This window comes from Amyelois transitella, chromosome 21, assembly GCF_032362555.1.
Source record: "Amyelois transitella isolate CPQ chromosome 21, ilAmyTran1.1, whole genome shotgun sequence".
Taxonomy (NCBI): domain Eukaryota; kingdom Metazoa; phylum Arthropoda; class Insecta; order Lepidoptera; family Pyralidae; genus Amyelois; species Amyelois transitella.
In genome coordinates this window covers 2,368,190-2,388,900 of record NC_083524.1, presented here as the reverse complement: position 1 = coordinate 2,388,900, position 20,711 = coordinate 2,368,190, and the positions used below count along the sequence as shown (strand labels likewise).

At 35.9% G+C, this 20,711-nt stretch overlaps 1 protein-coding gene across 5 annotated transcripts in view; it reads left to right on the top strand.

The window, feature by feature from the left end:
* LOC106136631 (protein kinase C and casein kinase substrate in neurons protein 1) overlaps window positions 1-20,711 on the top strand; it is a 100,118-nt gene that overhangs the window by 54,576 nt on the left and 24,831 nt on the right. For all 5 annotated transcript variants that reach the window (XM_013337239.2, XM_013337240.2, XM_060950215.1 and 2 more), the window contains one exon: window positions 8,981-9,169. In XM_013337239.2, coding sequence (XP_013192693.1) covers window positions 8,981-9,169 — 189 coding nt within the window. The remainder of the gene's footprint in view (window positions 1-8,980; window positions 9,170-20,711) is intronic.

The following is a 20,711-nucleotide window of genomic DNA, read 5'->3' as shown; positions in this document are numbered from 1 at the left end:
GTAAATTGTCTAGTTAGTTCATATTAAAATATTCCCAGGGCATTCGTATTGAAATGAGCGAAATTCCTGGTTGTAATCGTGCTGTGTATTCCGTAATCGGTAAATTAACTTTCTACGCAAAAAGATGCAGATGCATTCGCTACTAACAAGCGTTAGATACATTATGTTACGTCTATAGCTCTTACGAGGAAGACAGAGCCAACAGTGTAAAAAGACTTGCAAAGATTCAGTGAGACGGCGTAAGATAATGATTTAATTGAAATTCAGATAGTGACAGTTTGCATGCCCATAACCCAAGCTTATTCTTATTAGCCTTTCCCTTAATCGCCTTTGATGACATCCATGACAAAGATAATGAGTGGTATTATTCTAAAGTCCGGGAACCACATGGCATTAGTTATTTACACAACAAATGAATTGCATTAGAAAGGAATGGATGTTCATAAGTTTTGTATTGATGATTTATTGAAACAATCATTTGAATTGACAATGTGGATGTACTAACATCAACTCAAACATAATACCTATCGCATGCCATTTGTAAATACCATGGCACAAAATATGCTTTATTCCAAAACAAGTCACCTTTGACATCGATCACATAAGAACATGTTCATGGCTTTTTGATTTGTATGTGCTATATATAAGCTAATAGCATTTACCTGCTGTTTCGCCCGCGACATATTAGCGCCACCTTTAAAATAATACAGGTTTTCTCGCAAAATACAGGGACCAAACCCACGGGAACTATACAGTTAAATCTATTTCATTATAAAAGTGGGCGTATGCCCTTTTAAAAATAAACAAGTAATAGATAAACCCTTCGGCATAATTAAAATAACATTACACACTATCAAATGAAAGCTCGTTTAGATGCACTTAGTGGCTAAACGAACCGGACTTCACAGACCACTGTCGTCATACAAATAAAACCGCATCAGGACCGAATCACGGTATATCGCATGCAACTAATTGCATCGAGCATTTGATATCGATTACCGACATGACATCGCATGCACTCGCATGTTAACGAGATAAAAAAAACAAGTTTATTGATAGATAGATAACGCATTTATTTGTTTATATGTGTATGGTTATTATATATGTACTTGTATGTGTGTACTACATATAAATAGCTAACAACTAAGCAAGTTTATAATGACTATAAAGACACACATTTGAAACTTAAATCTAAGTTACGTATGTGTTATTGAAATCAATAATTTTATACTTAGTCATTTTTTATTTTTAATGTAGATAATGTGCATTCATCCACGGTGTAGACTTAAGAGATCTATATGACTAAAACCAGGAGGAAATAGAATAAATCGCAGAAATTTAATAAGCCTGAGATCCAAAAACTACTTCGTAAGTTCGAACTCACCTCTCTGGAGAGGTGCCCGGGGTATGCCTTTATCTATGGATCCTGGATTGGGTGAGTTAGGTTTCCACACGAAGCGACTCCTATCTGACCTCCGCAACCTTTGCAGGTAAAACTAACCCCTCTACTGAAATTCTCCTGATATTATAAGGATTATTTGTTTTAGCTTCAATCTATCGTTTAACATATCATAAGAGGCATAGAGTTTTTAATCAATTTTTTTACCTGTCATTGTAAACCATAATCTTATTCAAACATTGATTAAAATTTTATCTTAGAATTTCTCAAGTTTTTAAAATACAACTCCTTTCCGAAACATTGTTTTTATTGAAAATCGAATTAAAAACGACAAAGGTGTAAACAGTCCTTCTAATTTTTTTTAATTTTACGTGGTCATAATATTTAAAAAAGGCCAAATATAGCGTATGCGAGATGGACCAGATGATCTGGTGAAGTTCGCGGGGATAAGTTGGATGCAGGTCGCCTCCAACAGAGGTGGAAGTCATTGCGGGAGGCTCATGATCAGCATGGACGTCCCACGGCTGAAATGATGATGAAGAAGACGAAAGAGACTTCTCCAAGAATATATAGGGTCATTCAGACTGTCTGAAGAGCGCAGTGTCCCCTCAAATGATAAAAAGTAAAAACAGCGTGCGCTGAAAAAATATATCTTTTTAATATGTGTATTAAGTAGATTATCATGGTCTTAGAAGTATTATATGTAGACTTCGTGACTTGTAGATAAATATTGATAAGATCGAGAAAATTTCTTATAAAACACATATAGCCATAACGTGTTTGTTCGAAAGGTTTCTGGCTGTTTTCTGACTTATCTGCGTTAATTTTATTTGCAAAATAAAGTTCTTTCTGTAAGGAAAAACATTCAGGCAAAGTTGGTTAGGTGGGATCAAACCTGGACCTTTAGGCCAGGAGAATGATAATACATACACACATACTTGTAATCACGTCTATATGCCTTGCGGGGTAGATAGATCCAACAGTCTTGAGAAGACTGATAGGCCACGTTAAGGTATTTTATCTTAATGATAGAATTGAGATTCAAATGAAGATAGGTTTCTAGCCCATCGACTCAAATAAGAATCGCAAGTATATAGATCTATCCCTTGTCGCCTTTTACGTGTGAAGTGGAAATGTGAAGTAATCCTACTCTTTTTCTTAATTAGTGCCAGGAACCATACTGCACTAAGATAAAAATTATAATAAAAGACAAAAAAAAAATACGTTGCGTGAAGTCTTTACTTTTTAGTCACTTGGTTGCATGAATCCCCCTCTATATAATTCAGCGGTACGTTGGCGCATTGCCAACTCTGCGGCGCCGAAAACCTGACCTTTCAATACAAGTGGGCAAAAAAGTTGTTACAGCTGTTTTATTTAGGTCTGTTCTTAAAAAAGTATTATTTCATTGACTGTGTGGGACTACAGAACTAGGATGCAATCGGGACTAATAGCAAAAATGGCATATTAATTTTTTTGTTATATTTTAAAATGTCGCTTGGTGACCACGGATCATTGTAACATGATTCGAAACGTTCGAGATAAAGGTGCCTACGTTACGTGCGCGTTTAATATCTGTGTTATTCATAAATAGTAATATGTATTCCATGTGAATTTTGATGTATTTATATATAGCAATATTTACATCAGAAAATGTATTCTGTGCGTCGATAGTGTGGAGCAAATAAGTTATATAATAATGTTCGATAAAAAGGTATGATATACCTACTCACAAACGTTCATATCTTAAACTGAAATGAATGAATGAAGTCTAGTTTACTCTTATCTCGAACACGGATACGAGAAATAGTACACGTTGAAGTAACTACAGTGTCATTGAATTTCGTCATGTTTGCCTTAGAAATACAAAGCCTTATAGCATGTAGGTTTAATGTTAATAGTTGCCTCGATATCATTGCTCAAATATGCGCCAAATATGCGTACTATCATCAGAGCAAACAGACTAATCGCCAGGCAAGTGTAAAGTGACGTCAGTATTGTACTATGTACTTTTTATTACCTTTTGCGGGCAATTTCGTACATACGGCTCAAGAGATACCTGGGTCATTTACCATACACTGATCAAGGCGACGTGGCACAACTATCTCCTAAGCCCACTGTACGCGTGGAAAATGTAGAAAGATAAATTATACTCTTGAAGACCTTTCTTAAAAAAATATGACTGTAAGTGTTTATGTTTTATCTGTATGTTGATCTTGTAACATAAATTTTATCAATTACGTGCACACACGTACAGATCTTAATCTTAAGTGTGGATATGATAACTTGAATGTAATTAATATTGTATTGAATGTGCCGCGTGGTTCAGTAAATAATTTTTATATATGTAATACATGCGATCATATTATCACGTCTATATCCCCTGTGAGGTGGACAGGGCCAAAAGTCTCGAAGAGACCAAAAGGCCACGTTCAGCTGTTTGGCTTAATGATAGAATTGAGATTCAAATAGGGACAAGTCACTTGCCCATCGCCTCAAAGAAGAACCGCAAAGGGTATAGCCGGATAAGTATGACGATCTGGCCTCCAAATGAGAACCTTTATCGAAACTTATGTTCTAATATCGCCTTGATGTACAAACACAATTTATGTACTTTTCGCGGCCAGCTTTCGCTTTGACCTTGAGATATGGGAAAAAATAATCGCACGCATGACTTTTATTCAAAGTCATATATCTCAAAAATTAATTACGCTAGAGAGATGAGACCAACGCGAGTTTTTAGATTACATTGCAGAGTATATCATATATTATTTTCAAATTTTTAGAGTATATTTATATATAAAAAAAATTAAAAAATAAGTAAATCATAATTTTTTTTTCATGTTCTCTGAGACTTACAATCACGAAAATAATATATGTTATGCTCCTTTACGTGCCCTATTACTCATAAAAATTTGGTAAAAAAAAAGTTGGTGCAACACTTTGAAAAAAAAAAATAATGTGATTAGCGCCTTCTACTATACCCTTGTTCTATAAGGCCTACATTACATTTTATTCATTTTTTCGAAGTGTTGCACCAATCATTAAAGCAGAAGTAAAATCAAGGCATATAAATAGTAAAGTCTATCGTATTTACATTCACTATATTTCCGATGGTAATGATTACAATAGTATTCTCCGTTATTGGTGTGATTGTCCCAATGGCAACCGTACAGTGGGGTGCTGTTCACATACAGCAGCTATTATTTATTATCTGTCATATGGACGATATTTGTCCAAAATTTTGCGTCCTTCTGAAGTCCTCACTAAAATATTTGCTACTCAAAACGTTCCAGTAATAATTACAATAGTGACGATGATTAATTTTTTTCTCTTTTTGCTATTTTGATTAACACGAAAAGTAATAAAAGTTGTGATAAATATTGGACATTGGTTATTTTTTCTTTTCTTTTTGAACAATTATTCCAACGCTTATCAAGTTGGTGCAACACTTCGAAAAAATGAATAAAATGTAATGTAGGCCTTATAGAACAAGGGTATAGTAGAAGGCGCTAATCACATTATTTTTTTTTTCAAAGTGTTGCACCAACTTTTTTTTTACCAAATTTTTATGAGTAATAGAGCACGTAAAGGAGCATAACATATATTATTTTCGTGATTGTAAGTCTCAGAGAACATGAAAAAAAAATTATGATTTACTTATTTTTTAATTTTTTTTATATATAAATATACTCAAAAAATTTGAAAATAATATATGATATACTCTGCAATGTAATCTAAAAACTCGCGTTGGTCTCATCTCTCTAGCGTAATTAATTTTTGAGATATATGACTTTGAATAAAAGTCATGCGTGCGATTATTTTTTCCCATATCTCAAGGTCAAAGCGAAAGCTGGCCGCGAAAAGTACATAAATTGTGTTTGTATATCAAGGCGATATTAGAACATAAGTTTCGATAAAGGTTCTCATTTGGAGGCCAGATCGTCATACTTATCCGGCTATACCCTTTATAAGCCTATCCCTTAGTCGCCTATAGGGAAGTGATTGAGTGGTCCTATTTTTTGTATTGGTGCCGACAATTCAAAAAGAAATAAATATGTTAATTTGTTACAAGAGAACATTACAAAAATAGCAACATTGAACTGATAACAATTCTGTGTACCAAAGTGCCGTGTGGTTCCCCCACATTTTAATTCTTTTTGATTTTCTTTCAAAAAGAAGTGGTCTTTAAATTGCTTTACCATATACTTATATAGAATTTTCTTATACTAACATCCCGCACAAAATTAGCATTCTCATCAGCGCATAGCTGTCGAAAGTGACACTTGGTATTTACATGAAGCGTATCGTGTTTGTGCTGACAACTTGTAACTGGCAATTCTCGCGTATTCACACTCAGATGCTGACTTGACGCCTATAGATATAGAAATGCGTGTTATTTCTTCATTGTTATCTATATTAATATTATAAAGCTGAATAGTTTGTTTGTTTGTTTGATAGCGCTAATCTCGTACTCGTTCTCGTTCGTTCTCGCTCATCTCGTTGTCACTACTCCGTAAAATTGACAGTCGCACACTCCCAAGTCTCTTACAGACCGTTTGACGACGACATCGTCATTATGAAAGGTAATAAAACAATCGAAAGTCACCGGCGAGAGTGAGTTTTTAACTGCAATTAAACGCATAATTATAAATACGTGTGCCATGACAACCATGCGAACTGTTAACGTGCTCGCTTATGTAATAGTGCGCATGCGCAATTCCGTCGCAGTATCAACTACACCGTGTGGTTCCCGGCGCCAATACAAAAAATTATAGTACCACTCCATCTCTTTCCCATGGATGTCGTAAAAGGCGACTAAGGGACAAACTTGGGATTCTTTTTTAAGGCGATGGGTTAGCAACCTGTCACTGTTTGAATCTCAATTCTATCATTAAGCCAAACAGCTGAACGTGGCCATTCAGTCTTTCAAGATGTTGGCTCTGTCTACCCCGCAAGGGATATAGACGTGACCATATGTATTTATGTATGTATCAACTACACGCAATATGAAGCGTGATGTTGCATATATTCTGTTCATTAAAATGCACCTATGTATTGGATGGAAATGCTGTAAATGCGTTTGTCGGCGTTTGGACAGTTGAGGTGTCCGGATAACTTTATCTGTTATTCGTCCGCATGGATGGCATCATTGAAGCCCTTAAGGATGAATGATTTTTCCCGTTTTTTTATTCAAATGTTCCATTATTTCTTTGCTCCTAATAGTTGCAGCGTGATGTTATAGCCTATAGCCTTCCTCGATAAACGGTCTATTCAACACAAAAATAATTTTTCAATTCGAACCCGTAGTTCCTGAGATAAGCACGTTCAAACGAACAAACTCTTCAGCTTTATAATATAAGTATAGATGGCCGAATTCTTATTATCGGCAATTTTGTGATGTGTTTCACTTGAAGGTTTGAAGCGTGCTATTTTTCCCTATATCCCACTAAAATTATAAAGGGGAAAATGAGTCTGATTGTTACCGCTTCATGAGTTATCTTCTGAATCAGTCTCCATGAAGTTTCGCCTATATATGAGTAAGAGTCTGGGGAAGGACATTGTAGGTAGTGGTAGGTACTACCTACTTTAGGCGATGGGCTAGCAAACTGTCACTATTTTAATCTGAATTCTATCATTAAGCCAAATAGCTGAACGTGGCCATTCAGTCTTTTCAAGACTGTTGGCTCTGTCTATCCCGCAAGGGATATAGACGTGACCATATGTATGTATGTATGTAACTTAACAACTTTTTCTTTAAGAGCCGTGTCTTCACAAACATAACATACAAGTGTAGACGTGCTCTCGCATCCAATACGCCGTCTCCCATGTCAGCCTTAGTGTTTTACTTGTATATTCCTGTCCCAGCAGCATGACACGCGCTACGCCGTTTTTATCTCGCGTAATAACTATCGCTGTTTCGATTTTTATTATAACCTGAAACGGGACAGCAATAGTTTTTCGGGCAATGAAAACAGGCGCGTGTATTTCTGCTGGGAGAGAAATACATATACAAATATAACTTAACAACTTTTTCTTCAAGAGCCGTTTCTTCACAAACATAACATATGTATATATGTTAGTGTAAACGTGCTCTCGCATCCAATACGCCGTCTCCCATGTCAGCCTTAGTGTTTTATCACTTCGTACCGTTACGCAACCTTTAGAAGCTGTAAAATGTATTCAAAGATATTCGGATACGATAGTGTACGATATAATTAATTGTTTTTAGTTGTGAGTGCGCAATGGTCGCGAATTATTAATTTTGAGATGTAATAGTACCTACCTATGCGGTGGTTTACGAATTACTTTTCTTCAAGAGTTATCATATGCTTTCCGTCAAATTTATTATTTGTCTCATATTAAATTTAGTTTAAGAAAACCCGATTTTAAACACTGCAAATGTTTTTATAAGCGTACTATAGCGCACGTATGCCAAAAAGAAGAATCATATGCGTTTAGTAATATATGGTCTTGTTATATTCTATTCCTCTTTAAGACGGCCTCTGGCGCAGCGGTAGTACGCTTGTCTGTGACACCGGAGGTCCCGGGTTCGAATCACGGCCAGGGCATGATGAGAAAAGAACTTTTTCTGATTGGCCTGGGTCTTGGAGGTTTATCTATGAAGTATTTATTATAAAATATAGTATCGTTGAGTTAGTATCTCGTAACACAAGTCTCGAACTTACTTCGAGGCTAACTCGATATGTGTAATTTGGCCTGTATATATTTATTTATTTATTGAATAACAACACCATCAGTGGCTTATTTTAAGAAATCTTCTTTTCAACACCAATTTTTTAATTCGTATTACTTAAGTTTGTAAACAACGACGGCATGGGAGCACCTTGGCACAATATAAACAGAATTTATCAGAAGTTAGTAGCGCTACATGATAGCTTAGCGAGATAAACTTGGTGATTCACCGGGGATTAAAATAATCAGGTCTAGGCCAGAACGTTGCGATCAATACTTATACATACATATGGTCACGTCCATATCCCTTGCGGGTTAGACAGAGCCAACAGTCTTGAAAAGACTGAATGGCCTCGTTCAGCTATTTGGCTTGATGATAAAATTGAGATCAATTCTTATACAAATATATATATATATATATGTATATTAATTTCTTCATTATCATTGACGCAATTATTTTCTATAATATGAGACCCTTTCTCTTGAGACAATTCATCAACAGAATTGTCATGCCTCTAATTGAATATTATTATGTAAATTTGTAATTAATTTTCTCGGGTATCAAAGTTGTCAAACTTGGAATGAATAATGTCTTTACAATTATGGAACCCGCGTTTAACTTTTTAACCCTTATTTTAAAGCTTTGAAAACAATTGTTATTTTTAATGTAGTTTTAAGTCTTTCTATTAAACATACATACATAACTAAAATCACGCCTTTTTCCCGGAAAGGTAGGCAGAGACTACATCTTTCCACTTGCCACGATCTCTGCATACATTATCTCTTTTTATCTCTCTCTATTAAATACGAGTAAAATACGACGAACGTATCATTTGTTTACTTTTTCATGTTTTTATTTATTAAAAATGGGTTTCTTTTTGTCCACAGTCAATGATACAACTGAAAGAACGGAAGGAAATGGACGAGGCTTTCAAAAAGGCGCAGAAGCCGTGGGCCAAACTCCTGCAGAAGGTGGAGAGGACGCGACTGGAGTACCACACGGCCTGCAAGCAGGAGCGGACGGCGCAGAACCAGGAGAGGAACGCCAGTGGTGACAGCTCGCTGAGTCCTGACCAGGTTAGTGGGTTTTATTTATTTATTTACGAGATATGTATATTTATAGTTAAAAATATTGATACAATTAAACCGCAAGATAGATTGAATGTCATGTAATTTCCTGATTCGCGCGCATCTGTCACTACATCACAGACAAGAAAATAGGATTATTAATAAATATTTATAGATAGATATTGATACAATTAAACCACAAGATAGTTTGGCGACGAACGCCTCGTGAAATCATGATGCGCGCGCATGATAAGATGTAGAAGATGATAATGTAGTTTCAGGTTTTTTATTAAAGTTACCCGAGTCTTTAACGCGACTCCCGACAGCTAAAGGTTAAATTTTGTGGATCACGATCAAAGAGATGTTTAATGTTATTTTTTTTTTTACGTAAAGATAATTTTCCCAAAGTTTTATATCAAGAACCGTATTTATTTCTACCACATTGTGTCGTGCATAATCCCAATATGCAATTGCATTCAACGTTTGTTAAGCTCGCTTTGTCCACGGCCAATAGAGCGGAGCTTCTATACTTTAACGTTTTATAAGTCTATATTGACTCGAACCGTCCGGCTGGAAACTTTACAGCCTGAATACGGAGTTGTGGCAGTTTGAAGGCGTCTCTTAATTGTTTTCTATTCATACAGCAATTACACCATTTAGAGCTGAATAAAAGTTTTTATAGGGGTGTATTACGTAATGTTTGTAAGGCATTTAAATAATAGTCCTGTTGTTTATTGGATGTGAAGCTATTTTTGGAATTCTTTTCGATTTGCCAAGACATTTTGAACGATTTGGCTTATAAATAACACTGCTGTAGTGAAAATTTGTTTAATTAAATTGTACTCTTAATTGTAAAATGACAAGAAATATTTTCTAATTATTTATTGAAAATTATGATGTAGTCTCTGCCTACCCTCCGGGAAAAAGGCGTAAACTTACTTCGAGTTTAACTCAATCAGTGTAAGTTGTACTGTATATATTTATTTATTTATTTTATGTATGTATGAAAATATTTTCTATACTTACTGTTCTTCAAACATCAAAATCTCAACATGTATTACATTGAGAGAGGGATTGCTACAATCAAGTCAACTTGTCATTGTCCAATCAGACCATGGATATTTCTATTTTTAACTATTAATATTAAATTTTTATTACCTGACTGAAAACTGTGTTTCATCGAAGTTATGATGAAAACATAAATAATTCCGTTGTATCAGAAAAGTTCATCGGTATAACAATAAAACTTGTTTATCCAAAGATCCCGAGGGCTAAGCTATCTAATATGGGGTTTGGGGTTGGAGGTAACCTAATTTTGAGGGGGGGGGGGGGGGGAGGGGGGGGGGGATTTATCAACGGCTAAGTTAATTACGGTGCTCCACGCCGCGCACAGTCTGCGGTGTAGGCGTGTGGCCGTATGTTGTTTATACTGATACTAGATACGCTGTTAACTTGCGTTTACTTTGAATGTTTTCAGGGATATGTGTATTAAGAAATATATATTGACGAATTAAAGTTGTTTTGTTGTCACCAGTCGAACTTGTTTTCATTGTTTAAAATGGTCTAATTAAATGATTAATAAGGATTTCCAAGTTGTCATTAAAAACTATCATTAAGATCGTACCAGCCGCTCTTTAGTTATGAATGGTGTAACTAATACAACTTTCTTTTGCATACATACATTTTATCTCGTCTATATCCCTTACGGGGTAGATAGAGCCAACAGTCGTGAAAGATAGGCCACATTCAGCTGTTTGGCTTAATGATAGCATTGAAATTCAAATAGTAACAGGTTGCTAGCCGATCGCCTTAACCCGGCGTCATTGTGGTAGAAAACAGATACGCGAACGTTGAGGTGGGTCAACATTACCCATATATTTAACTCATGGTATTTTTAAAATTATTAAGTGTTATTATTATTTCTGTTATTACTTTAGTCCTAAGGTATTTAAGTTACGTTAATAAAACATAATAATAATAATTAGGTAATGTTTTATTAGGTATAATCAACTCTTACATAAACTCTTAAAGATAGGAACAAAACAGAGATCTCTTGAATTTCAATGACATTACTACACTAATATCCAGTCTTTTCGGTTACAAATGGCATTTTTATAAACTTAACTTTAATATCTTATGAACAAAAGTTAACAAAACTAATTAGAATCTTCATTGTAAATGCAATCACTACAGAAAGATACTATATGTTCAGGACAAATAAATTTATGGCAAGCTTGACATGTGTGCTTTGTTTTGCGATCTTTTTTTGCAGGACACACTTGACATCTTTTACGGGAATTGGGTATCTTTGCAGGTGGCTCCTCTGATGATTCACCAACAAATTCCATGATTCTTTTGCGCATTTCCCGAGGCAAGCGATTCACATTCTGGCGGATTTTCAAATGCTCACTGACTAGAGCAAGGCCTAAGTTTTTCACAAAAAGCGTCGCTTCTCGTTTGGTGTGTTATTATTTATGCGATGTATTATAAGCCCATTAATTCCAGACATATTTAACATGGCATACAGTGCCATCTTTGCCAAGATATCGTGACTGCGATACTGGGTGGTCTTGTTGCGTCGACGGCTCACGGTTTGGTCTAGCTTGTATTTCTTTTCTTCTTTCGGAGAGCGGGATATTGTCATCACTACTATCCGAACTATGGTCCGAACATTCTTGCTCTGTATCACTTGGTTCACTGCGAACACTAACATGATCCTCTTCATCGTCATTATCAGGTAAGTCGTCCTCCGTATCAGACTCCTCTAAAACTGCGATAATACGTTGATTTTCTCTCTTCTCTCGGTTCATTGTATTTTATAATAAGTACCTATTGACAAAATTTTTATTTTTAGCAAAATTCTAGGCAAATAGCAAAAAAAATAAGTCAATAATACACAAAGAATCAATAAACAATAGTAAAAATCAATCAGTAAACAAAGGCGCATAATTGTTACGTCAATTGTGAGGACGGGTCATATTTACCTTTTTTCAAATTGCACGCGTGTAGCTCCCAGCGCGGTCGCCGCCGAACTGATTTCGCATTAAAAAGGTTTAGAGTGCCGTATTGGCTCCAGCTACTGCAAAGAACGGCAACGTCGTGCACGTACTTACCAAGTTATTATAAATTGTAAACAAGACGGGTTATTTTGACCCAACCTCAATGACCCCGGGTTAAAGAAGAATCCCAACTCCCTATTCCTAAGTCACCTTTTACGACATCCATGGGGAAAGATATGGAGTGGTCCTAATCTTTATTTTTATTGGTATCGCGAACCATACGGCACTTTCTTTTATATATGTACTTTGTATGTTCTTGAAAAAAAAAACCCACAACACATTCACACGAGTATCCTCTTGAATATACAGTTTGTTATCATATTTTATCATCTGTTATCTGCTGATTGACGTTTGACGTGCAGATTACTCCGAAATTCAGTGGTGTATCGTAACATTATCGTTTGTATCCAAATAATTATATCACTGGTAAAAAAATCATAAAATTCTCCTGAAAATGGTGTAAAAAATTCATAATCTTATATATAAAATTCTCGTGTCACAATGTTCGTTCCCGTACTCCTTGACGGCTTGACCGTTTCGGAGGAACTCTTGACCGATTCTTATGAAATTTTGTGAGCATATTGAATAGGTGTGAGAATCGGCCAACATCTATTTTACATACCTCTTAGTGATAAGGGTTGTCAACCCTTTCCAATTTTTTTTTCAACAAGAAATTACTTATAAATTATTTATATGTGAAAATAACGTTTGCCGGCACAGCTAGTAATTATAAATAAATTTTATTTATTCCAAAAACAAGTATTACAAATCACTAGTTAATTGGAGCTTTCTTTAAGCTTTACACCTGTAGTCATGAGACTTCTTTCTCATATTGCTATATATCATCAATGCTATCCAGTTTCCTTTTTGCAATAAAGATCACTGTCAGATCCGTCGATGACTGCACAATCTGCACATTCCCCGTTTTAGATATACCTACGAATGTGTCGAATGACGCAGGCCGGTATTCGGGTCGGTATGAGAACCGTTCCGTTTCTGATTCATCGAATTCCTAACATTGTGCTGCCGGACAATCAGACGATAGTTTGGTACGTACATTCATATAATCACGTCTATTTCCCTTGCGGGGTAGACAGAGTAATCTTGAGAAGACTGAGAGGCCTGTGGATCCCGGTAATTTAGAATAGGAGCACTCCAGCTCTTTTCCATGGATGTCGTCAAAGGCGACTTAGGATTTTTGTTGTACCTACGCGATGGGCTAGCTCTTTTGAACCTCGATATCATCATTAAGCCATACAGCTGAACGAGGCCTATCAGTATTTCAAAACTGCTCTGTCTACCCCACAAGGGATTAGACATGATTATATGAATAGTTATATAAAATCACGCCTTCTTCTTAAAGGTGTAGGTAGTCGAAAACTTCATCTTTCCACGATCCTTGCATAATTTCTTTTAAGAAATATAGAGAAGTGTTGCGCCTAAGTCATGTAGGTATTACTCGTATCGGTGGAAAAATCGATGTGAAAATGTATCCGTGTTGAATTAAAATTAAATATGTAAGAAAAGAAAATTACACGTTGTTAGCCTTGTAGGTTTATGTCGGCTGTCAATATTAATATGTGTCATGGATAATTTCATATCTACAACATTTCTAGTAGTATTTCCTTATTATAATTATTCTTAAGTTATGTTGACATCATTAAGTGATACTTTGTATTCTATTTTGAAAATAAAAAGTATATTATTAAGTTCAACGATGTCAAAATTTCCACGGGAACAAAGCTGTCTTTGTACTAAATGTCATCGTTGTAATCGTTCCCAACTCTGTTTCAAACTACTAATAGGATAGTCAGTTCAAATTAACTTTGTTAATTAGTAGAAACTTGTAGCAACCGAACAAAATTATATTCGGCCCTATTATGAAGGGAACATTTCATGAGTCCATATTATATTAGCATTGAATGAAAGTAAGGAAGTTATGGTACAGGATTCGGATATCATTTTATGCTATATAATTATGATTGTACTAGTTTGGCTACATCAAGTAGTTGAATATAACCGATGCTCTTGTGATGTAGAACAAAACTGTCAGGAAACCATTAAGTGCACTGAAACCAATGTAGTTAGGGCACAAAAATTTAAAATTCTAAATGGCGTAACAAATGTTGATACAGATTGGAGTATAAACAACTGCCTCGTTTCCCCAGAGACGACACTCAAGTTAGCAGTAGATTTTCCTTTTGAAGGCGGTGGAGCCAATTACTTGAATCTAAATCTTCAAGAAGTCTTGAATCTCAAGAATCGGGGTCATAGCTTCCTTTCGATACAAAAACATCGAAGGATGATGACTGATCTTTTTCTTTATCCAATCCTATTAGATTATTTTGAGTTCCGATCTTCTGACTAATTTGCGCCGAGAAAATCTGGCCTGTTTGTCACATCTAGCAATTTGTACCAATAGTAATAATGACTTTAAACAAGAATGGATCAACATTGTCATAGCCACCATATTCAACTACACATGCTATTTTATATGATTGGTGGTAAATAATTCCGACACGGCGAAGTGGGTCGAGTCCTGAACTGAACTGACCTAAGATCGATAACACCCTGCTAGACTGCCCCACCATGCTTTTAGCCCAGATTTTGTGGGCTAGATTCGTTATAGTCATTTTACCAAATTTATTCCAATTTATGAGGTCGCCGGTTGCATGCCTTTAAGATTATTGAATATTGAAAATTTTTCTCTTTTGGTCATCGAATTTCAAGCCAAGTACCATAAAAAGAAATACTCGTATTATAAATTTTTTAATCAATGCTATTGGGTCAGTAAAACACAATGAGACATACTCTTAAAATGATAAAGTATTCTACAGTCAACTGTCTGGCTTACACTAACAGCATCGGTCATCAGTGTTAAACATGAGTCGAAAACATTACTTATTCAATTTCACCTATTAACTATATGTGATATATCATAATTATCCTATTGATGTTCATTATCTTTCCCGTTGCCGAACAGAGACCACATCTTTTTATTTGCAACGATCTCTGCATACTTTTTTCGCTTCATCCACATTCATAACTCACTTCTTGCAAGCTTGTCGGTTTTGGGTACTCTTGACCTGACCTTTGCTAGAACGTCTCCGATTTGATCAAGGTACGTTCAGGCCTTCCGTTGTTGTCTTATCTTGTTAATTTCAATGTTATAGTAGCAATAAATACGAGTGTTTATATTCTTATTTTAATGCATTCAATTCAAATGAACGAATTATCTCGTAAAATAACGATTATTATTGTCTACGTAAAGTCAACACGCGTGCAGCGAGCCGTCACGATGGTCAGCCGTGACACCAATGCATCGCTGACAAACGATGATTTCATCATTAACCCTTATTAAGGCACTAGAGAACGTTTCAAAGTGATTAGTGTACTTATCAACTAGATTAATGAATTGATTTTTAAAGAAAATAAAAGCACCATCTTGTATTATGCAAACACCTAATTTTTGGGTTAATTAAAGTTGCATAATCTTTTTTGGGGGTTCACGGTTGCGAGGACCCAAGGTCCATCAGTGAGTCATGAGTGAGAAGGATAATTATAGTGGTGCCTGACCCCCGTCACCCAGAGGTGACTACTTACCTCTTTAGTATCCACGGATGAATTTTCAAACTATCATTCTCAGGAAATATGTAAATATTGATTGTATACCACTTCTACTGCAACTGATTTGATTTTGAAACAATACCCTCTGATTAAGGAATCTGTCTCCAAACGATAGTAATCAAGACTCAACTATCTCTTAAATATTTTACATGCAGGAAACAACATAGATAAATCCTTTTCTCAGCGATACCGCATTTATTACAATCAAACATGGTCTGTTAAGAATGAAAGTATTTCTGCCCGCACGAAAATAGTTTCGTGACGTCATCGTTTGGAGAGCTCTATTTCTGAACTCTTCCATTTTATTTATTTACATAAAGACTACTATGTGGTTCTCGCTAGTTTAAAATAGGACCACTCCCATATCTTTCTCATGTTAAACATTACCTACGCTCATCTCCTCCTGACTTTTATCACGATTGCGTCCTTCAACTTGCATGAAACTCCGCATCCTGTTAACAGGTGAACCTAACCTAACTTAGATCTTGATTTTTGCACAAGGTGAATCCTTATTCTCTAAATCGACTCGCATTTCTTCTATTTTAATATCCACAGGACTAACTTAGATCAATTTCTTTTCTGCCAGAATCAACAAGACAAATTTCATCTATTTAATCGAATCAGCATATTAATAGCGCTCTTTAAATGGTATTCAATGGTCGTCTTTGAGTGTCATACAAACCATTCAAACTCAGTAGACCAGTCACGGCTCTCCAGTTGTATTGTCCGTTACCATAATGGCTTCCTTTCTTATTATTCGAGTGTATGGACAGGCGGATCGTGCGTGCCTGATGTTTACACTGCTTTGGTGATGTTTGTTTTATATGCATTGAGATCGGTGATGTCTAACATTACATGCTTAAGCACCCAATTCATTACTGGACGAATGAACGCTGCTGTGGAAATGAGAGCGATGTGTTGTTAAGAGTGATAATGAGCAGCGAAAGGAGCTATAGTGACAGGATACTTGTAAGGTTGATTCATGTTGAGAGGATGTGAATCAGACTTCGAAATGTTATATTTTTTCTCTCTCTCATGTCTTTGCGCATTCCCTTTGGCACCCTATACCACAGTGCTGCAGGGCCCGAGGTCCACTTTCCTATATTTATCTTTTTATTTTGTCTGGTCTGCGGCCTCGTCATTTTCGGACCATTAGCACGCATATTTTCTTTGACGACGTTAAGTCTTTATCTCTTATTGGGTACAAATCAGTGCGTTTAGTCTCGAAAAGACTGAAAGGTCACGTTCGGTTGGGTTGGGTGTCCTAATGATGAAATTTCAATTTAGATATTGGCAGGCATTTATGGCTGATTATGCAGAGATCGTGGCAAGTGGAAAGAGGTAGTCTCTGCCTACCCCTCCGGGAAAGAGGCGTGATTTTATGTATGTATGTATGTATATTGGCAGGATACTTTCGCATCGCATGAAAATAATCCCAAGTATTTTAACACGCACACGAACACACTAATCTCTAACGACCTTGAAGAAAATTTCAGCAAAATGGACATTCACTTCATTCTTCCCAACTGAATACTGTACAATTATTAAAAAAACCCCACAATTAGTCCGGCCACCGAAGACCTGTCACACATTGTTTCACACATATCACTTATTATGTAACTGTAATTGTACTTATTAACTAAGCCCAACATTATCTTATCGCCTTCGTGCTGTTTCTTTTTTATTTCTCTTTTGTTTGAGACAGTAAAAATGTTATAACCTGAAAGATTGTGAGGATTTATGAACGATTGTCTCTCCTCTACGTTTACTAATAATATTTACACATTTTTTCGGTACCGGAACCCCAATATCCTCTTTTGAAGTACATCTAGTTATAATCCATCCATCTATCCATATAATCACGTCTGTGTCCCTCGCGGGTTAGACAGAGCCAGAAGTCTTTAAAGACGGGCAGGCCACGTATGGCGTAATGATGGGAAAGAGATGGAGTGCTCCTATTCTTTTTTATATTAGTGCCGGGCACCACACGGCAATAGTTATAATCTAGACACATTAATTATCCTCCTGGCATTAGTCTCGCTTTCGTCCTTACCTGTATAGAAGAGCCCATCTGATAATTTCACCGCTTCATCACCAATACCTGATCTAGGCAAATTTCGAAATAATTAAATGAACGTTGTTTTGACCACTTATTATATAGAATTACCTATAGACTCGTTCCCCCCTTTTGTGAAAACCAGAGGGGCGTTTGGTCAACGGTTGATTAACTCACAAAGAACGGCCGAACAAACTGATTGTTTCGTATTAATGAGACGGAACTCTTTGTTGGCCCAGTGAACCAAAACTTGTAGTTGGACATTACACATACAGCTTGTAAAAAATATATGTAACAGTTAGATGGGGTAAGGGAAATTTTCTTTAGCAACTTTATCTGTACTGTGAATCTTTCTTTTTGCCCAGGACCTCACTCCCGTGGGTATTTTCTTCAATAAAAGTTTGTTTGTAATATCTTTATTTGGAAAAAAATATACAGCTACAAGAAATAAAAAAGTACTAAATCGAAAGTAATAATTGTAGAAAATTAGTATCCTTACTCCTGAACTCCTCAAGACCAGGCCAGTCTACCACATTTCATCTTTCCAGCGTCACTTTTTCCTATACCGACGGCGATACCTACTGTAGCGGCTGTTCAGCCTCCATGGAGAGACAGACACTTGGACTGAACTTTTAGATGAACAAAACTGACTGACATATGAAAATGAAAGGACAATCGAATTTTGACGTAAGACGACGACGAAACCAAGACGCCTTGAACATCCGAAAACCTAGAGTTTTATTCAGACCGACCTACTAGACCCTCGGCGCGTTCACCTACTATTCAGTGAAACGTAGTTATTTCATGATCTTTGTTTGATTTTAGTTTAGGCTTTTAATATCAATAAACTGCTAGATTTCTTCAAGAAAACTTTTATTTATTAAGTACAACTAAACAATGACAATCATTCAATATCGCGTTCTCTGGTAACGAAAAAATGGCGCCGGTGACCAACTTAGGAACTAAAACTTTCGTTCAAAAACGTAACTAAACTTTAATACTTTGATTACGGGGTTTTCAGAGCAAGAGTTAATAAGAGACCTTTCCTTACTCACCACCAGAATGTGCTCAATCGCACCCAAACTTTCAATAAATGCGCTTTTTTATACAGGCGGTTTTAATACATACATACATATGGTCTCGTCTATATCCCTTGCGGGGTAGACAGAGCCAACAGTCTTGAAAAGCCTGTATGGCCACGTTTAGCTATTTAGGCGGTTTTAATGACCCATCTAAATTCGTAGCATGTTGATAGTCGAGCACGTGTAACGCAAAAAGTCCTTGGGAATCTTCAATAGTATATAAGTCTCAAGTTCGACAGTCTGAACCCTTCTTTTATGGGGTACTGAGGGGAACCGCGCAGCTGTGCCCTTTGTCGGGAGTCGGGGAATCACCGAAACGAATGTATGGATGGAATTTAAATTCCAAGGTTATCTGGTTGAAATATTTTTTTTAATGTCCAGATAAAACATACCAGTAGATAGATAGGTAAAACCCTTTATTGCACCATAAGATTAAAACAAATAACACAGATTGTAATATAATGTTATGTGTAAGTACTCTATTATGAGGCTATACATCTAAACGTGGCGGGGTAGACAGAATCAGTCTTTTCAAGACTTTTGGTTCTGTCTACCCCTGTCTACGACGTGTCTATATGGGCTTCACTTTTATTTGTCTTTTTATCTAACAGCTTCAAACTTGTGAGTTGAAATAAACGAATGTGAATGAAAATTCACCCTAAATTTTTCCTAATCGCAGAGCGTTCGTAACGGATCGCATCGTCAATCGAATGATTAATCGATTGTAAAATTGCGTTCCCTTTTAACGAGATTCCGATCATTCGTATACGATATCGTATTATGAGTAATTGGTGTTATTTATATATGCTTTTCAAGATTATCAACGGACTATGATAAATTGTATCTTATTATGTCTGAGTTCTAATACGTATATAGATCGTTACGTTATTTCCAATTCTACCTTTTTAACTTTGATCCCGACTTTATTAAAGCTAATGCGAATTTATATGTTTGTTTGATTTAAGTCAGCTCTTTACGCTTTCTTTGCCTTGTGAGTAATAGGAAACTATTGCAAATAATTGATTTGTTGAGAGTGCGACACAGATATTGGATACTAAATGTCCGTTTAAAAGGTTATTTTTTTATTTATTAAAATTCTATTCTATGTACCTACTACGTAGTTGTTACAGAAAGGGCTATATGTATATATAAAAACAATGCATAAAATTAACATATAAACAAGTTGTATGTTAATTTTATGCATTGTTTTTATTTATCTTGTGACTCCCACATCCCTCAATCATTAAAACCGCTCCAAAATTCATCTCTCCTCTCATTGGTCTACTGGAAGAGATCTCTTTTGAAACACCTTTGTACTAGAATCACTGTTATAAATGCTCCTGTATATAATTTTGTGTACTTAAATAAATAAATAAAAAATTAAAGAGATTTATTTACCAAAACGCAATAGTACCTACTGTTACCCTTATCTCGTATATTACCTACTACTTTCAACCCTTATATACTGTATTTTACGAAAACTTTCATCTAAACAGGGGTGCGTGTTTTGCAAAGCCATGGGTGTTGGTGGTGGCGGCTTACAATCTCATCGGGGGATAATCCGATTTCGATTCCTGATTTTTTCCTGTCGTTCTTTTTTTTTTGTTTTATATGGGGTTTCAATTAAGTTTTGAAAATGTTTTAAAATAACATTCGCTCGCACCTTGGTTTCAAATTGCCTAAAATCCGTCATTAGACAATGTGTCGTTTTAAGCTTGGTTGGTACC